General features: G+C 35.5%; 1 protein-coding gene across 2 annotated transcripts in view; it reads left to right on the forward strand.

Moving 5' to 3' along the window:
• The first annotated feature begins 212 nt into the window (after window positions 1–212).
• Window positions 213–15092, forward strand: part of LOC148898728 (transducin-like enhancer protein 4) — a 48248-nt gene continuing 33368 nt past the window's right edge. For both annotated transcript variants that reach the window (XM_088993541.1, XM_088993542.1), the window contains exons 1-4: window positions 213–728; window positions 1116–1201; window positions 8958–9021; window positions 9123–9167. In XM_088993541.1, coding sequence (XP_088849667.1) covers window positions 684–728; window positions 1116–1201; window positions 8958–9021; window positions 9123–9167 — 240 coding nt within the window. In that variant the 5' untranslated portion in view covers window positions 213–683. The remainder of the gene's footprint in view (window positions 729–1115; window positions 1202–8957; window positions 9022–9122; window positions 9168–15092) is intronic.

The raw sequence follows: 15092 nt of genomic DNA on the forward strand, positions 1-15092 counted from the left end.
CCGCCTCCAGCATTCACCAATCAAATGAACCACGGAAGTTGTAGTTTTTATGGGGCATTTATCTAGCCAGGTGGGTTTGTTTAAAACTACATATCCCGTCGCCACGTCAGTGTCGCGAATGTGGAATTGCGCTCATTTTTGACTGGCTGCTTCCTAAAATGCGGTTCGGCAGCGTAAGATGGAGGGTGAGGGGGGGGAAGAGGCGAGCGAGCGAGCAGTCAGTCAGTGTAAGCTCAAGTGGTCGCCGCCACCGGGATACGCGCGTCAACCGAGGGGGAGAAAAGTCGGAAATTAACCGCTTGCCACCACAGCGGGAGGACAAGTGGGGTCAAGACAATGGCGGAAAAGCACCGTTGAGAAGAGGAAATTCAACAACACAAGCGACTACGCGGGAATATATATATGTATATATTTTTGGCGTACCTGACTGGCAGACTGTGATACTTTTTTCTCCCTCTCATTCTCAAAGGTTCGAGAATGTTCTAACTGACTGGGGATTGGACTTCTTTACAGCTAAAGCTGTTGTTAAAACGCTATATAAATCAATATGTATGTTGTATTGTATGGTATTGTACTGACGGACTGACCGACATTTTACGCACGACACCGATCCACACTTTCTTCTTTTGTTTTTTTTTTGTTTTTCGTCTTCGCCGAGGAGGAACTTCTTAATGCGTTTTTAAATGATCCGAGACTTGAGCAAGATGTACCCGCCGGCACGGCATCCGGTAAGTACAAAACACCATTCGTGTTGTTCAACAACAACAAAACAACAACAACAAAAAAGGGTTCTACTGTATTAAGAGGCACGCGCCCCATGCGTAATCACTTTGGATCGAGTTTCCGAGCCGTTGCACCCTCGCGAGGACAATTGGGTTCATTGACAGACGCGCACGTGTGTGTTTGTGTATGTGTGTGTATGCGTTGGTGTGTGGTTGGCTAAAGAGAGACATGATGAAGGAGGCTGGCTGGCTGAAGCCTGAAGGCATCGTGAGTGACAGAGGCTCATTGTGGTCATGACAGTGGAACCTCAGTTGTCTCAGTTGTCCCTCTCTTCTTCTTCCTGTCCATCTTCTTCCATGGTTCTTTCGCTTCGGTTTGAGGTCCCACCCCAGCCCGGGCAGCCATTTAAGTTCACCGTTTCCGAATCCTGTGACCGGATCAAGGAGGAGTTCCAGTTTCTTCAGGCTCAGTATCACAGGTGAGAGAAACACATCTGTTTATTTTTCGACTGTACAGGTGAGCTGATACAATAACGAATGAAAAGACGCTGACTTTTTACAAAATAAACCTTGATTTTTTATGTGATATCGTTCTCTCGCTGGAAAGTATACAATACAATACAATATACATATTCATTTATATAGCGCTTTAACAACAGCTGTAGATGTAAAAAAAGTGCTTAACACGGACAACTTATCATATAAAGCAGGGGTGTCAAAGTCACTTTTTTTCGTCGCGGGCCACATTGTAGTTATGATTTCCTCTCGAGAGCCGTTATGAATTTGGGGAAGCCATTAGAATGTTTTATCCCCTCCACATATTACATATAGAGAAAAGATAACTTGTTTTGAAATCTGAAGTCAATAAGAATGACTGGTATTGTGGTTTACAGCCAAAAATATGACATTTTGGTTCGGATTTTAGTAAGCATCATGGAATTTCACAAGTGTGATTTGCTTTCACGGGGTGAAAAAAAATGATGTGGCGGGCCGGATTTAGCCCCCGGGCCTTGACTTTGACACCTGTGATCTACTAATGAAGAAAGATAAGCGTTAGCTGATTGCAAACTATTAAATACTGTGCTACTTACAAGCATAATCGATGCTATGCTAAGTGTCCTAGCAGATGCTAATGGTGTTATTATTATTGTTATTATTATTAGTAGTAGTAGTAGTAGTAGTAGTAGTAGTTATAGTAGATGCATTATAGTAGTATGCCAGTAGTATCAGTATTATTATTAGCTCAAGTGTTTATGAGTATTTATGAGGATTTTAGCAAGTATCATGGAATTTCACAAGTTTGATTAGCTTTCGCGGGGCTGAAAAAAAATGATGTGACGGGCCGGATTTGGCCCCCAGGCCTTGATTTTCACACCTATGATATAAAGGAAATAAAGCAATGACAAAGATAGTAGAAAGTACAAAGGCGTAAAACTAACAAGTCATTGTTGGTGTACAATACACACATTCAACGTCAGCTGGCTGACTCTCCGTCATGAATATTGCCCAAATTATATCACCTTACAGTGTTTAAATATACGTTTATTTTACATAAAAACAACAATACAAACAAAGCACCGCATTTTCATCCATCTTGTGACATTTTCTACTCCCGCGGCGCAAAACTAAACAGTATATGATTGTGTCCTTCAATACTTTTCATGATGCATTGTGGGATACATTGGGGTATACAACACGTGACAAATCGATGAAAGCTTTCATCTGTACTTCTTTGAAGGTGTCGGACGTTTTGCTCCTCATCCGAAGAGCTTCGTCAGTGAACTAAAATTATGCTGGACACATGACAAAGTCGAACAGCGCAACACCCTAATGGGGTCGCTGTTGTTAAAGCACTATATAAACCAATATGTATGTATTGCATTGTATTTTGGGCAGCCACCCTCATTTCAAGATCAGATAACTCCAGTCCCATATAATTTAGGGAGTAACATTTTTTTCTCTGGTGAAAGAAGAGAGTCTAAGGTTTCTTACGGTGGATTGAATGTTTATGTAGTCCTAAAACTCAATATTCTATGGGTCCTGGAATTTGAGTGAAAATGACAAAAACCCTGGCACTGGAGTCTTGATCAAAGTCCCCCTTTTGAATGCTAACGCTACTTAAAGGACAACCGATGCCTCCGGACAAGTTGTGTCCATAATTTGTAAAATCACTTCAAATGACTTCTACTGAGCGTATTTTACATAAGATTCCACCGCATACAGCTATATTTTACGTTTTAAGACTCGCGTTGAATATTCAGGAAGTCTTGTTTTCGAGTTGATGACGATCCCCTACGTGACGTCACGGAGGGAACGCCCCTGACCGAGAAAGCGACACGCAATGCATTTTGGGTACTTTGTTTACTTTGAAAACTTCATGTTGATGCGTGTTGATTGGGAAATTAGAAGGAAAACATAAATAACGCGATGGTGAATCGTTGTGTGTTGCACCATGACTACTATTTGATACTAGTTGACAAAAAAATTCCCAGCAGACAAATCAGCCCATTTCCAACGGAGCTTGTGCGCCATCTTGTGCATTTTCTGGGACGCTACATTAGAGTCCTGACGGCTCGAATTGATACGGAAGGACTTCTTTAATCGATTGCAAACATTTATGCTTTCCTCTTCAGAACTATTTGAATCATATTCATAACTGGATGAGTAACAAGAAAGCATCTTCTGAAGAATCTGAAGCCATTGTTTTGATTCTAGAGCAAGGCAAGACGTCCTGACGTGACGTCACGAACAAGGGGGCGGGACCTTCTGAAACTCTGCATCTATGAGGTCATTTTGTGGCAGTTTGTGGCAGTTTTTATTGGTGTTTTGCATGTGACTATCAGCCTGTGTGTTTTGGGTATTTCAGATGCTATAAAACGTTTTTCTGATGTCAGCTTGGAAACAAAAAAATGGTGTCGGTTGTCCTTTAAAGGTAGCCATCATGTTGAGCGCTAAATAACACAGGAACATTATTCACCATCACTTGGTAGTAATGCGACGCGCATGTAGGGACTTGAGGTTATATGTGATACGTTTCAGTCCTCTCAGGGCTGTAAATTGGCCCAAATATCAAGGTAGAGAGAGTCTATACTGAAGAGTACGAAGCTCACAATGCATTTTGCTGGCTTTCACTGGCTGCATTTGCGGAGCAAATGTTAAAAATTTCAGGGACAATTTTTTTGGTGGTGTTGGGGGCGGAGTGGTATAATTCCCAGGGACCTGAAGCAACGGTTTTATGAAGCAATAAAAATCCGTCAATATTTTTTTTTTACTTTTTCATACAGTCAACTGTTGTCCTCAATTCAGAATGTGAACGACAGCAAACCCCGTTTTGAAATAATTCACTGCATGTGCAAAAAATGTGTCCACTCCAGTGCCAGGGTTTTTGTCATTGTCACTCAAATTCCAGGACTCACAGAATATTCACTTTTAGGACTACTTAAATGTTCAATGCAGCGCAAGAAACATTAGACTCTCTTCTTTCAGCAGAAAGAAAGAGTTAGTTCCTAAATGATATGGGTTATATGAGCTTGAAATGGGGGAGGCTGTCCAAAATACAACGCAATACATATTGGTTTATGTAGCGCTTTAACAACAGCTGTAGCTGTTACATAACACAAAAGCGATCACATTTATTTATTTATTTATTTATTTAATTTATCCAGACATTAATGTATCCAGACATTATTTAATTAATTAACTAATCGGTTTATATATTTGTTTGTTTATTCGTTCACCTATGTATTTATGCATTTATTTAATTATTTATTTGTTTATTCTCTTATTTATTTACTTCACTTATTTATTCATTTATTTATTCATTCATTCACTTATTTTTTCACTTATTTATTGATTGATTTATTCATTCATTCTCTTATTTATTTATTTATTTATTTATTTATTTACTTGCCTATTTACTTCTTTCTTTATTTATTCATTCATTCACTTATTTATTTATTCTCTTATTTATTGCACTTATTTATTCATTTATATATTCATTCATTCACATTTTTTTAAATTGATTTATTTATGTATTTATTTATTAATGTATTAATTTATTCATTCATTTATTCTCCTATTTATTTATTTATTTACTTGTTTATTTACTTCTTTCTTTCTTTATTCATTCATTCACTTATTTATTTATTCTCTTATTTATTGCACTTATTTATTCATTTATATATTCATTCATTCACAATTTTTTAAATTTATTTATTTATGTATGTATTTATTAATGTATTAATTTATTCATTCATTTATTCTCTTATTTATTATTATTTATTTATTTATTTATTTGTTTATTTGTTTGTTTATTTACTTCTTTCTTTCTTTATTCATTCATTCACTCTTTTACTTATTCTCTTATTTATTGCACTTATTTATTCATTTATATATTCATTAATTCACAATTTTTTAAAATTTATGTATTTATTAATGTACTAATTTATTCATTCATTTATTCTCTTATTATTTATTTATTTATTTATTTGTTTATTTAGCGGTGCTTCTCAAACCGGTGTCCCCCAGGTGCCCGCAGACCCCAGTTTGAGAACCACTGCGTTCAGAGACCCAATTCGACATCTGCCCACTATTTCAATGAAATATTCCTTGCGTGGAAAGCATCCAAAACTGAAACAGTTTCTGGACATCCATCGTTACCGAGCCCACGTTGGCCCTGGTTTCACCGATTATAAGCCGGTGACTAACCACAGGTAAAACCCCATCAACCTCCACATGCACGTCTGCCTCTGCCAGTGCAAGAAGTGTGAAATACTTTTTCGCCGACATGATGAAGTGTGAAATGTATTGCTCGGGGCAGATCCACAGGCGCCATACCAATGCATAATAATCACCCACCTCTGTAACCCCCCCCCCCTGCAATTATTAGCCCGTCACCTGACGAGTGTTGGCCAGTGGCTCTTTTTAAAGGACAACCGACATCACTTTTTTGTTTCCTAACTGACATCAGAAAAATGTTTTATAGCATCTCAAATACACAAAACACACAGTATGATATTTTTAGTCAAATGGAAAACACCAATAAAAATAAATGACTTAAAATGTCTAAAAAGTACTTCAAATTGAACCCGGAAGTGGCCAGTTTCAGAAGGTCCCGCCCCCTTGTTCGTGGTGTCACCCCAAGACGTCTTGCATTGCTGGAGAATCAAAACAATGGCTTCAGATTCGGAGAAGATACTTTCTTGTTACTCATCCAGTTATGAATACGATTCAAATAGTTCTGAAGAAGAAAGCATACATGTTTGCACTCGATTTAAGAATTTATTCCGTGTCATTTTGAGGCATCAGGGGTGGGAAATGTCGCACCCAAAAAAGGCAGAAAATGGCGACAAAGCCGTGTAAGGAATTAATCAGCCCGTTTCCACAGGCTGATTAATTCCTTACATGGAGCTTTGTCGCCCCCTTCTGCCTCTTTTTGATCCTACACGACGTTTTCCGTCCAAAGTACAGCAAAATGCATTGACGTGATGGAAGGACTGCTACAATGTGTCCTTTTTTCGGTTAGGGGCGTTCCTTCAGTGACATAGGGTGAGGACTCGTCACCAACTCAAAAACAAGACTTCCGGAATATTCAGCGCGAGTCTTAAAACGTAAAATATAGCTATATGCGGTGGAATATTTGTAAAATACGCTCAGTAGAAGTCATTTTACAAATTATGGACACAACATGTCCGGAGGCGTCGGTTGTCCTTTAAAGGACCTAAAGTGAGATGCATTATGCAAGCCTACAAGGAGGAAAAATGAAAAATAAGCACCGGAGATGATTTGGGGTTTTTTTTTTTTTAATTTTGAGGTATTGAAAAAAATAAGCATTGAAACAGACATGTCTTGTTTTCTCACTGCGTTTAATTCCTAAAAAAAAATCCATGAATCCGTACTTTATCGTTTCAAATGGAAGCCATGCTCTTCCTAACAAGGCGCGATGTGAATACCATATTTTTCTTGTCAGACGGAGAAACCATGTAAATCACATGAAGACAAGGCTTGAATGGGTTTCTTTTATCCCCCGTTTGACATCATAAAACCCAATTTTTTTAAGGCATAAGGCGTCTCATTCAGCATGATGAAGTAAAATGCTTATTTGGGGTATTTGATATTCATGCTACATTTCCTCATCGTGGCTGCGCTCGTTGTCTCGAATGAAAAGGTTGTTTTCATTTATTTATTTTTTCGACTGGGGTGATCCATTTTTTTTTGACAAAGAATATTTTTTTATTAGATCACTGTAGACTCGAGCGGTTTTACAAATTTAACGTCTGTACTAAGGTTATTGCAGTTAAAAGCCATTTACGGCGAGCGTGTTCATATGAACACAGAAAAATTCATTTTCAAATGCATTACTGTTGTTTTTGCAACATTGATTCTTGTTAATTATATATCATTATATTATTGTTAATTATATATAATCTATTTGATACTCTGTTTTGATTTTATTTGGATAAAAAAAAATATCTGTGTTCATATGAACACGCTCGGCGTAAATGGATTCATGAAAAAAAAACAAATTAAAATTGAAAGAATGTTTTTGCCAATCAAAAATTCAAATTAAATATAATTACAGCTAAAATGTCATTCATTTGCATCTTTATCATTTAATTTCATACATGATGTTCTTTTAGGGTTGATCTGAAGTACAGATGATAGACGGCCAAACAGCGGTTTAGCAATTATAGTTTACAGTGACTTTTTTTAATATGGCCTCAAATAATTGATCAAAAAAATTAAATGGATACTATAACCCGGCAAATCTGGTTAAAATGAAGAAAACGCAATATTAAAAAAAAACTGAAACTGTAACTGATACCAACACCAGTTAAGCTAAGTAACTTGTGAGAGACGACCAAACAGCGGTTTAGCAATTATAGCGATAATAATTTACAATGTTTTTTTTATGTTGCATCAAATTATTGATAAAAAAATAAAAAATGGATACTATAAGTGGCAAATCTGGTTAAAATGAAGCACACGCAATATGAAAAAAAACTTGAACCAAAACCAGTTAATCTAAAAATCCCGAATCAAATAAATACATAAATGAATAAATAAAAATATAAAATAATAAATAAATAAATGCATACATACATAAACACATAAATGAACAAAAATGAATAAATAAATCAATGAATAAATAAATACAAGAATAAACGAATAAATAAATAATAACGAACCCACTTTAAAATTGACTGAACGAAAAATACAATTCAAAACTAACAAAAAAATCGCAAACCATTATAAACAATAAATAAATGAAGAAATAAACAAATAAATAATAACAAACTCACTTGAAAATGAACTGAACCAAAATAAAAATCAAAACTAAATGATACAAAATTGCAAACCATTATAAAAAAATAACTTAAATAAATAAATGGCAACAAACCACTTTAAAATGAACTGAACCAAAAATAAATAAAATTCAAAACTAACCAAAAACAAACTATGATATAAAATGGCAAACCATCATAAGCCCAGTCCGGACTTGACTTTTCAGAATAAAGCGACAGAATCACTGGTAACCACTCCAGAGACAGCTTTTTAAAAATATCAAAAACAATTTTAACGTGTTTTTTTTTTTTCTTTTTTAGAGTATTTTTATCATTCACCACCGCTATAATGTGGCACATTACAGAAAAAAAATCAGTTTTCAAGCTTGTCTCTTAGAAAACAAAACTCGCAAGGGCGGAAACAATGCAATGCTCTTTAATGCATTCACCCAAAAGCTCCAAATACACATTCCGTTCACTCCTTTCTTGATGTGTCAGCAGCATCGCTCTACCTGCGCTGATAAAATCTCATAAAACACTCACTCTAAAGAGTCATAAGTGCTAAGTGGATCGTTTCCTGTAATCGACGAGAAATAGGAAAGGGTTAAGCTTTCGTGTAACCACACTTGTGATATGGACCTTTATTTTTTTATTTTTGTTGATGGTGCAATTCGGGCTTGACGTTGTGGTTTGTGTGGTTCTCTATTGATCCATTAATTACTGAAATGTACGTGCTGAGTAAGTGTCTGCAGGGGAAGGCGGCGAGATGCCGAAATTGCCACATGAAAGTAGCAGCAGGATGTGGTTGCATGCTGCTTTTGCTTTTTCATCCTTTACATCGTTTTGGTGACAAAAAAAAACAAAAAAAACAAATCGCTCCGAAAGTGCAGAATGTGTTGATTTGACAAATTTTCTTTTTTCACCCCTCCCCCTTCCCGCATTGACCTCACAGTCTGAAAATGGAGTGTGAGAAACTAGCAAGTGAGAAAACGGAGATGCAGAGACACTATGTCATGGTGAGTTTCACACCTCGCGTTGGTGTATGTGTTTTGATGTAAAAAGAGGAAAACATGCCAGGTTTCATTTTCCTTTCCACTTCTCATCTTTGTTTTTTCAGTACTACGAAATGTCATATGGACTCAACATTGAGATGCACAAACAGGTAGGAAACGTTTCCTGACTTGCGACGTAAACAAAATTGCACTCGGGCTGGTGGCAGAAGCAACCTGGTGGGATTTACTGACGATACCAAATACAGTGATACCTCGCTTTACGAACCCCTTGGCTTACGAACTTTTCGGTTTACGAACGTTAAATTTATGAAAATTTTACCTTGGCATACAAACTATTTTTCGGGATACACACAGAGCTGCCACAATGAGTGATTGTTCTCCGAACAAGAAAATGGCAGCCGGCTTGTTTTGGTCCTCTATTCCCAGGCCTCCGTCGTCGGTTAAAGTCACGTGATTGGCCAAGAACGCAGCAGTGAGAGAGGGGGTTACAGACAGAGAGAGCGTGAAGCCATTCTCCCAACAAAATGGCTGCTGACATTTTTTTCTCCTCTATTCCCCACCCCCAGTCTTTGGTTAAAACCACGTGATTGGTCAAGAACGCAGCAGTGACGGGAGGTGGTTTAAACATTAAAGTGACAGGCAGACGACAGAGAGAGAGAGTGACAAAATGGATGGAAAACAGTGAAATTTGGATTCGTTTCAACTTTTGATAGTTCAAAGACAGAGTGTAGACTGCAAGGTTAAAATTCCCATCAATCAGACTCCACAAATAACCCGCACAAGCCATCTGTACAATTGATGCAAAAAGGTATCGACCCAGCTAAACAGAACACAATTGATGAGGAACTAGATAAAATTATGGCAGAGAAAGCACCTACAAGGGATCATTCCTCAAGATGGTGAAAGAAGAAGGTTACGTTACTCATCAAGTGTTTAATGCTGATGATACTCCATTCCATCAAAGCCATCAACGACCATCACAAAGGTAAATAAAAGAACTTTATTATACTGTACATTTTATTTCTTTAATTATAATACCATAGCACATTTATTATACATAAATGTCTATGTCTAATTCTCTCTGCTATTTTATTATTTATCATTTTACTTATGGTTTTATTGTTATGTGCTGTGTTTTTATTGTAAAGTGTCCTTGGGTGTTTTGAAAGGCGCTTGAAATAAAATGTATTATTATTATTATAAGGTATATTTCGTGTAGTTTTAAGGCTTAGAAAATTATAAAGTAGAAAATTATGTTTTATGGGGACCTGGGAACGGATTATTCTCATTTTAATGGTTTCCTGTGGGAAATTAATTTTTGGGATACACACTTTTCGCCTTACACACTCTTAAATTAAAAAAAAAAACAGTTAAATTATGTATTTGTTAAATTGTTTATTTATATTTATTTATTTATTTATTTATTTATTCACTTATTTATTTCTTTAGATTTGGTACTAGCAACCCTTATTATTCTCTTTATCTGAGATTCTGGCTATAAATGAGCTTTCACTAACCATAACAGTAACCCAAAATGGCTGGGTGATGCCTTTCGCTGCTCGGGGAAATGGGCCACTGTTAGCCATGGACTCACCTAAACACACAAGTGTGTGTGTCTGTGTGTGTGTGTGTGTGTCTTGATTACTGAAAGCAGGCGAAAAATGCTTTGCCGTGCATTGTGTGTCTGATGCTCGTGCGCAATCAGCCTTTTTTGTGTGCCCTACGTGTTTACTCATTGTGTGTGTACTGTTTATAGGCGTCTGTATGCGCATCGCAGTTATTGATTTAATTTTGTGGACGCATCGTTCCGACTTGTCGTGCTTGTGTGTATGTTTACGCGCATAAATTGCCAGGTGTTTATTGTGTTTCTGTATGACAAAGCGCGTGCACGTTTGCGCCAGGGAATTTTGCACACGTATGCAGCTTTCGCCGCTCACTCATCACAGCGTCATGATGAAAAATGGGGTGTCCATAGAAATCATGCTGCTGGCTACTTTTTTGAGGCACTTTGTGTGCGCGCGGCTCTCTAGAAAGCTAAGAATTGAAATAAATACAAATGTGGCCATTTTTTATTTGTTTTTATTGAGCGGGCAGGACAATGATTCCCACTATGGAGTGCGAAAATCTGTTCCATCTGTATTTGTGGGCCTCTTGTGGAACCGGATGATTTTAGTTGGCCGTTTGTATGCACACTCCTATGAAATAATCCCACTAGTTAGTTTTAATGCATGGCGCCATGTTAGGAATGGATTTGCATGCACTACATTAGCGTCATTGGCTTTCTCATTTTGACACAGAGACGTCCCAGTATCCACCCAGCCGTAAACCTGGCACCCAGGCTCGGATATTTATATTTTTATTCAAACGGGGAAGGATGTATCTTGACCCGCATCACAGACGGACTTTCCTTCCGCCGTCGAATGGCGGCATCTGATTATTTATCATGCACCTGACATAGACTCAGCAAAACAGGCGTCATCACCAACGCATTGACAAACTGTCAGAGATGTTCGATCAGACACTGTGGACGAAGCCTCGGACCCAGAAAGATTGTCTTTACTGCCCGCAGGAGACGCAGCCATTCATGACAGACGCCTGAATTCTGCAGCCCTCTGCCAAGCTACTTATTGAGAGTATATGCACATTTAAGTGATACATTAGTAAAACATAGTTTTCTTGATTAGAATACCACACCCCTGGAACGTTCTGAGCTGTAAGCAATAAAACATTGTCTCTTCCATGAACTGATAAATTTGTAACCTGGCTAATGAGCTCTTCCTGTGAAGGAGTTTTAAGTCGTAAGTTGCTTCAGTGATAAAGGAGTATCCCAAGTCCTAAATTCTGTTCAAGGCCAGATCTCCGAGACATTTTAACTTGCTGTGTCTGTTGACCTGATTGACCCCAGGTTGTGTGTGCTTCAATTGTGTATTCAAGTCACACATGTTGACTAAGCATATAACAGCATGAAACTTTTAAATATGATAACTTCTTATTCTCCATCACAGACCTTCCGTCAAATTTGGACTCTGAAAAACGGTGGAATCTTTGTAAAATACGTTCAGTAGAAATCATTTGAAGACATTTTACAAGTTATGGACACAACTTGTGCGGAGACGTCGGTTGTCCTTTAAGGCTTAGAAAATTAGAAAGTAGAAAATTATGTTTTATGGGGACCTAGGAATGGATTATTCTCATTTTAATGGTTTCCTATGGGAAATTAATTTTTGGGATACACCTTACACATTCTGTCTGGGAACCAATTAAGTTCGGAACCCAAGGTACCACTCTATTGCTTGTTTAGCATTTTGCGAGGGTAATAGGACCATTGGTTTTTAGCTGGGCTCTGTGTTTTATTTACACAGAAGGACCGCGTCGCCCGGGGAGCGAAACGTACCAACACTCGTTAGAGAGAAATTGACTTGTGGACTGAGCTCAGGGAGGGAAATGGGGGCGGAGGGGGACCAGGGAGGGCTTAGGATCGGGCGACTGAGCCACGAGAGGACAGCTAATCAATTGCAAATTAGTGTGACTGAAAGAGAAATAAAGCAGGCGATGGACGGACTGCGAGAGGCGGAAGTAATAAGACGGCGCGATAGGGAGGGATGGCGGCGTTCACAACCGGGGTTGACAACTCATTTATGCGGCAGATGGGACGAGGGTTTTTTTGTGGGGGGGGTTCCATTTACTAAAACGCAATTTTAGCATTCGGTGTCACTTTTGGAGATGAACATTAAAACGGTTTGAAATGACCTGGAATAATTTTGATGTCTGAAGCGTGCAGACCGGGCCAAGCTAACCTTCGCAGGTGGTTGAATAGCTTCCCAAAAAGCGAAAGCAAGCTCGTGCATCTCGTTTTCTTTCGTCTGCATCCGTCATGATAGATTTGTGAATCTCACCAGCTTCCTGTTTGGTCCGGGAAGCCTTTCACACTGTAGAACACAAACCGAAAGGAAACAAATTGCACCCCAAAGCTATCTTCTTTTTGCTTTTATTGTTGCTTGCGAGCTCACCACAAGTTTTGCTCTATGCACTAGTGAGAAAAATGTGGTCGGTTTTGCGCACCTCTCCACCAAAATGGAGACCGGTGGATCCATCCATCCATCCATCCATCCATCCATCCATCCATCCATCCATCCATCCATCCATCCATCCATCCATCCATCCATCCATCCATCCATCCATCCATTCCTCCATTCGTCCGTCAGTCCATCCATCCGTCATTTGCAGCAGGTCTCGGTCGAATTGCTTTCAGTTTTTTTTTAACAATACCAAGACCACCTCAAAGCGATGTGTGGTTGGTCCATTTATATATCACAAACCACAAAATCATAATTATTTATTTATTTATTTATTTATGTATTTGTTGGTTGGTTGGTTGATTGATTGGTTGATTTTTTTTTTTTTATAAATTCATTTATTTATTTATCGGTTTATTTATTTGTCTGTCTGTCTAGCTATCTATCTATTTGTGTATTTATTTATTTAATGTATTTATTTTTGTGTTTATGTATTTATTTATTAATTATGTATTTTTTTATATTTGTTCATTTGTTTATTTGTTTGTTAGTTTGACATGCATTTATTTATTTGTGTATTTATTTATTTATCTATTTTTTGTTTATATATATTTATTATTTGTGTGTTTAGTTATTTACTTATTAACTAATTTATTTGTTAATTTATTTATTTGTTAGTTTTTCACGTATTATTATTTATTATTTGTTCGTTTATTGATTTGTTTTGTTAGTTTTTTATTTATTTATTTATTTGTGTATTTAGTTATTGATTTATCTCTTCCATTATGTATTTATTTTTGTGTGTATTTATTTATTTGTGTATTTACATATTTATTTATTATGGATGTATTTATTTATTTACATACTAATTTATTTGTTAATTTATTTATTTGTTAGTTTTTCATGTATTATTATTTATTTAATTAAAATTATTACATTTATTTGTTCGTTTATTGATTTGTTTTGTTAGTTTTTCATTTATTTATTTATTTATTTGTGTATTTATTTATTGATTTATCTCTTCCATTATGTATGTATTTATTTTTGTGTGTATTTATTTATTTGTGTATTTACATATTTATTTATTATGGATGTATTTATTTATTTACTTATTAACTAATTTATTTGTTTATATATATTTATTATTTGTGTGTTTAGTTATTTACTTATTAACTAATTTATTTGTTAATTTATTTATTTGTTAGTTTTTCATGTATTATTATTTATTTAATTAAAATTATTACATTTATTTGTTCCTTTATTGATTTGCTTTGTTAGTTTTTCATTTATTTATTTGTGTATTTAGTTATTGATTTATCTCTTCCATTATGTATGTATTTATTTTTGTGTGTATTTATTTATTTGTGTATTTACATATTTATTTATTATGGATGTATTTATTTATTTACATACTAACTAATTTATTTGTTTATATATATATTTATTATTTGTGTGTTTAGTTATTTACTTATTAACTAATTTATTAGTTAATTCATTTATTTGTTAGTTTTTCATGTATTATTATTTATTTAATTAACATTATTACATTTATTTGTTCGTTTATTGATTTGTTTTGTTAGTTTTTCATTTATTTATTTATTTGTGTATTTAGTTATTGATTTATCTCTTCCATTATGTATGTATTTATTTTTGTGTGTATTTATTTATTTGTGTATTTACATATTTATTTATTATGGATGTATTTATTTATTTACATACTAACTAATTTATTTGTTTATATATATATTTATTATTTGTGTGTTTAGTTATTTACTTATTAACTAATTTATTTGTTAATTTATTTATTTGTTAGTTTTTCATGTATTATTATTTATTTAATTAAATTTATTACATTTATTTGTTCCTTTATTGATTTGCTTTGTTAGTTTTTCATTTATTTATTTGTGTATTTAGTTATTGATTTATCTCTTCCATTATGTATGTATTTATTTTTGTGTGTATTTATTTATTTGTGTATTTACATATTTATTTATTATGGATGTATTTATTTATTTACATACTAACTAATTTATTTGTTTATATATATATTTATTATTT

This window comes from Hippocampus bargibanti, linkage group LG04, assembly GCF_051943395.1.
Source record: "Hippocampus bargibanti isolate YZ-2025 linkage group LG04, ASM5194339v1, whole genome shotgun sequence".
Classification (NCBI taxonomy): Eukaryota; Metazoa; Chordata; class Actinopteri; order Syngnathiformes; family Syngnathidae; genus Hippocampus; species Hippocampus bargibanti.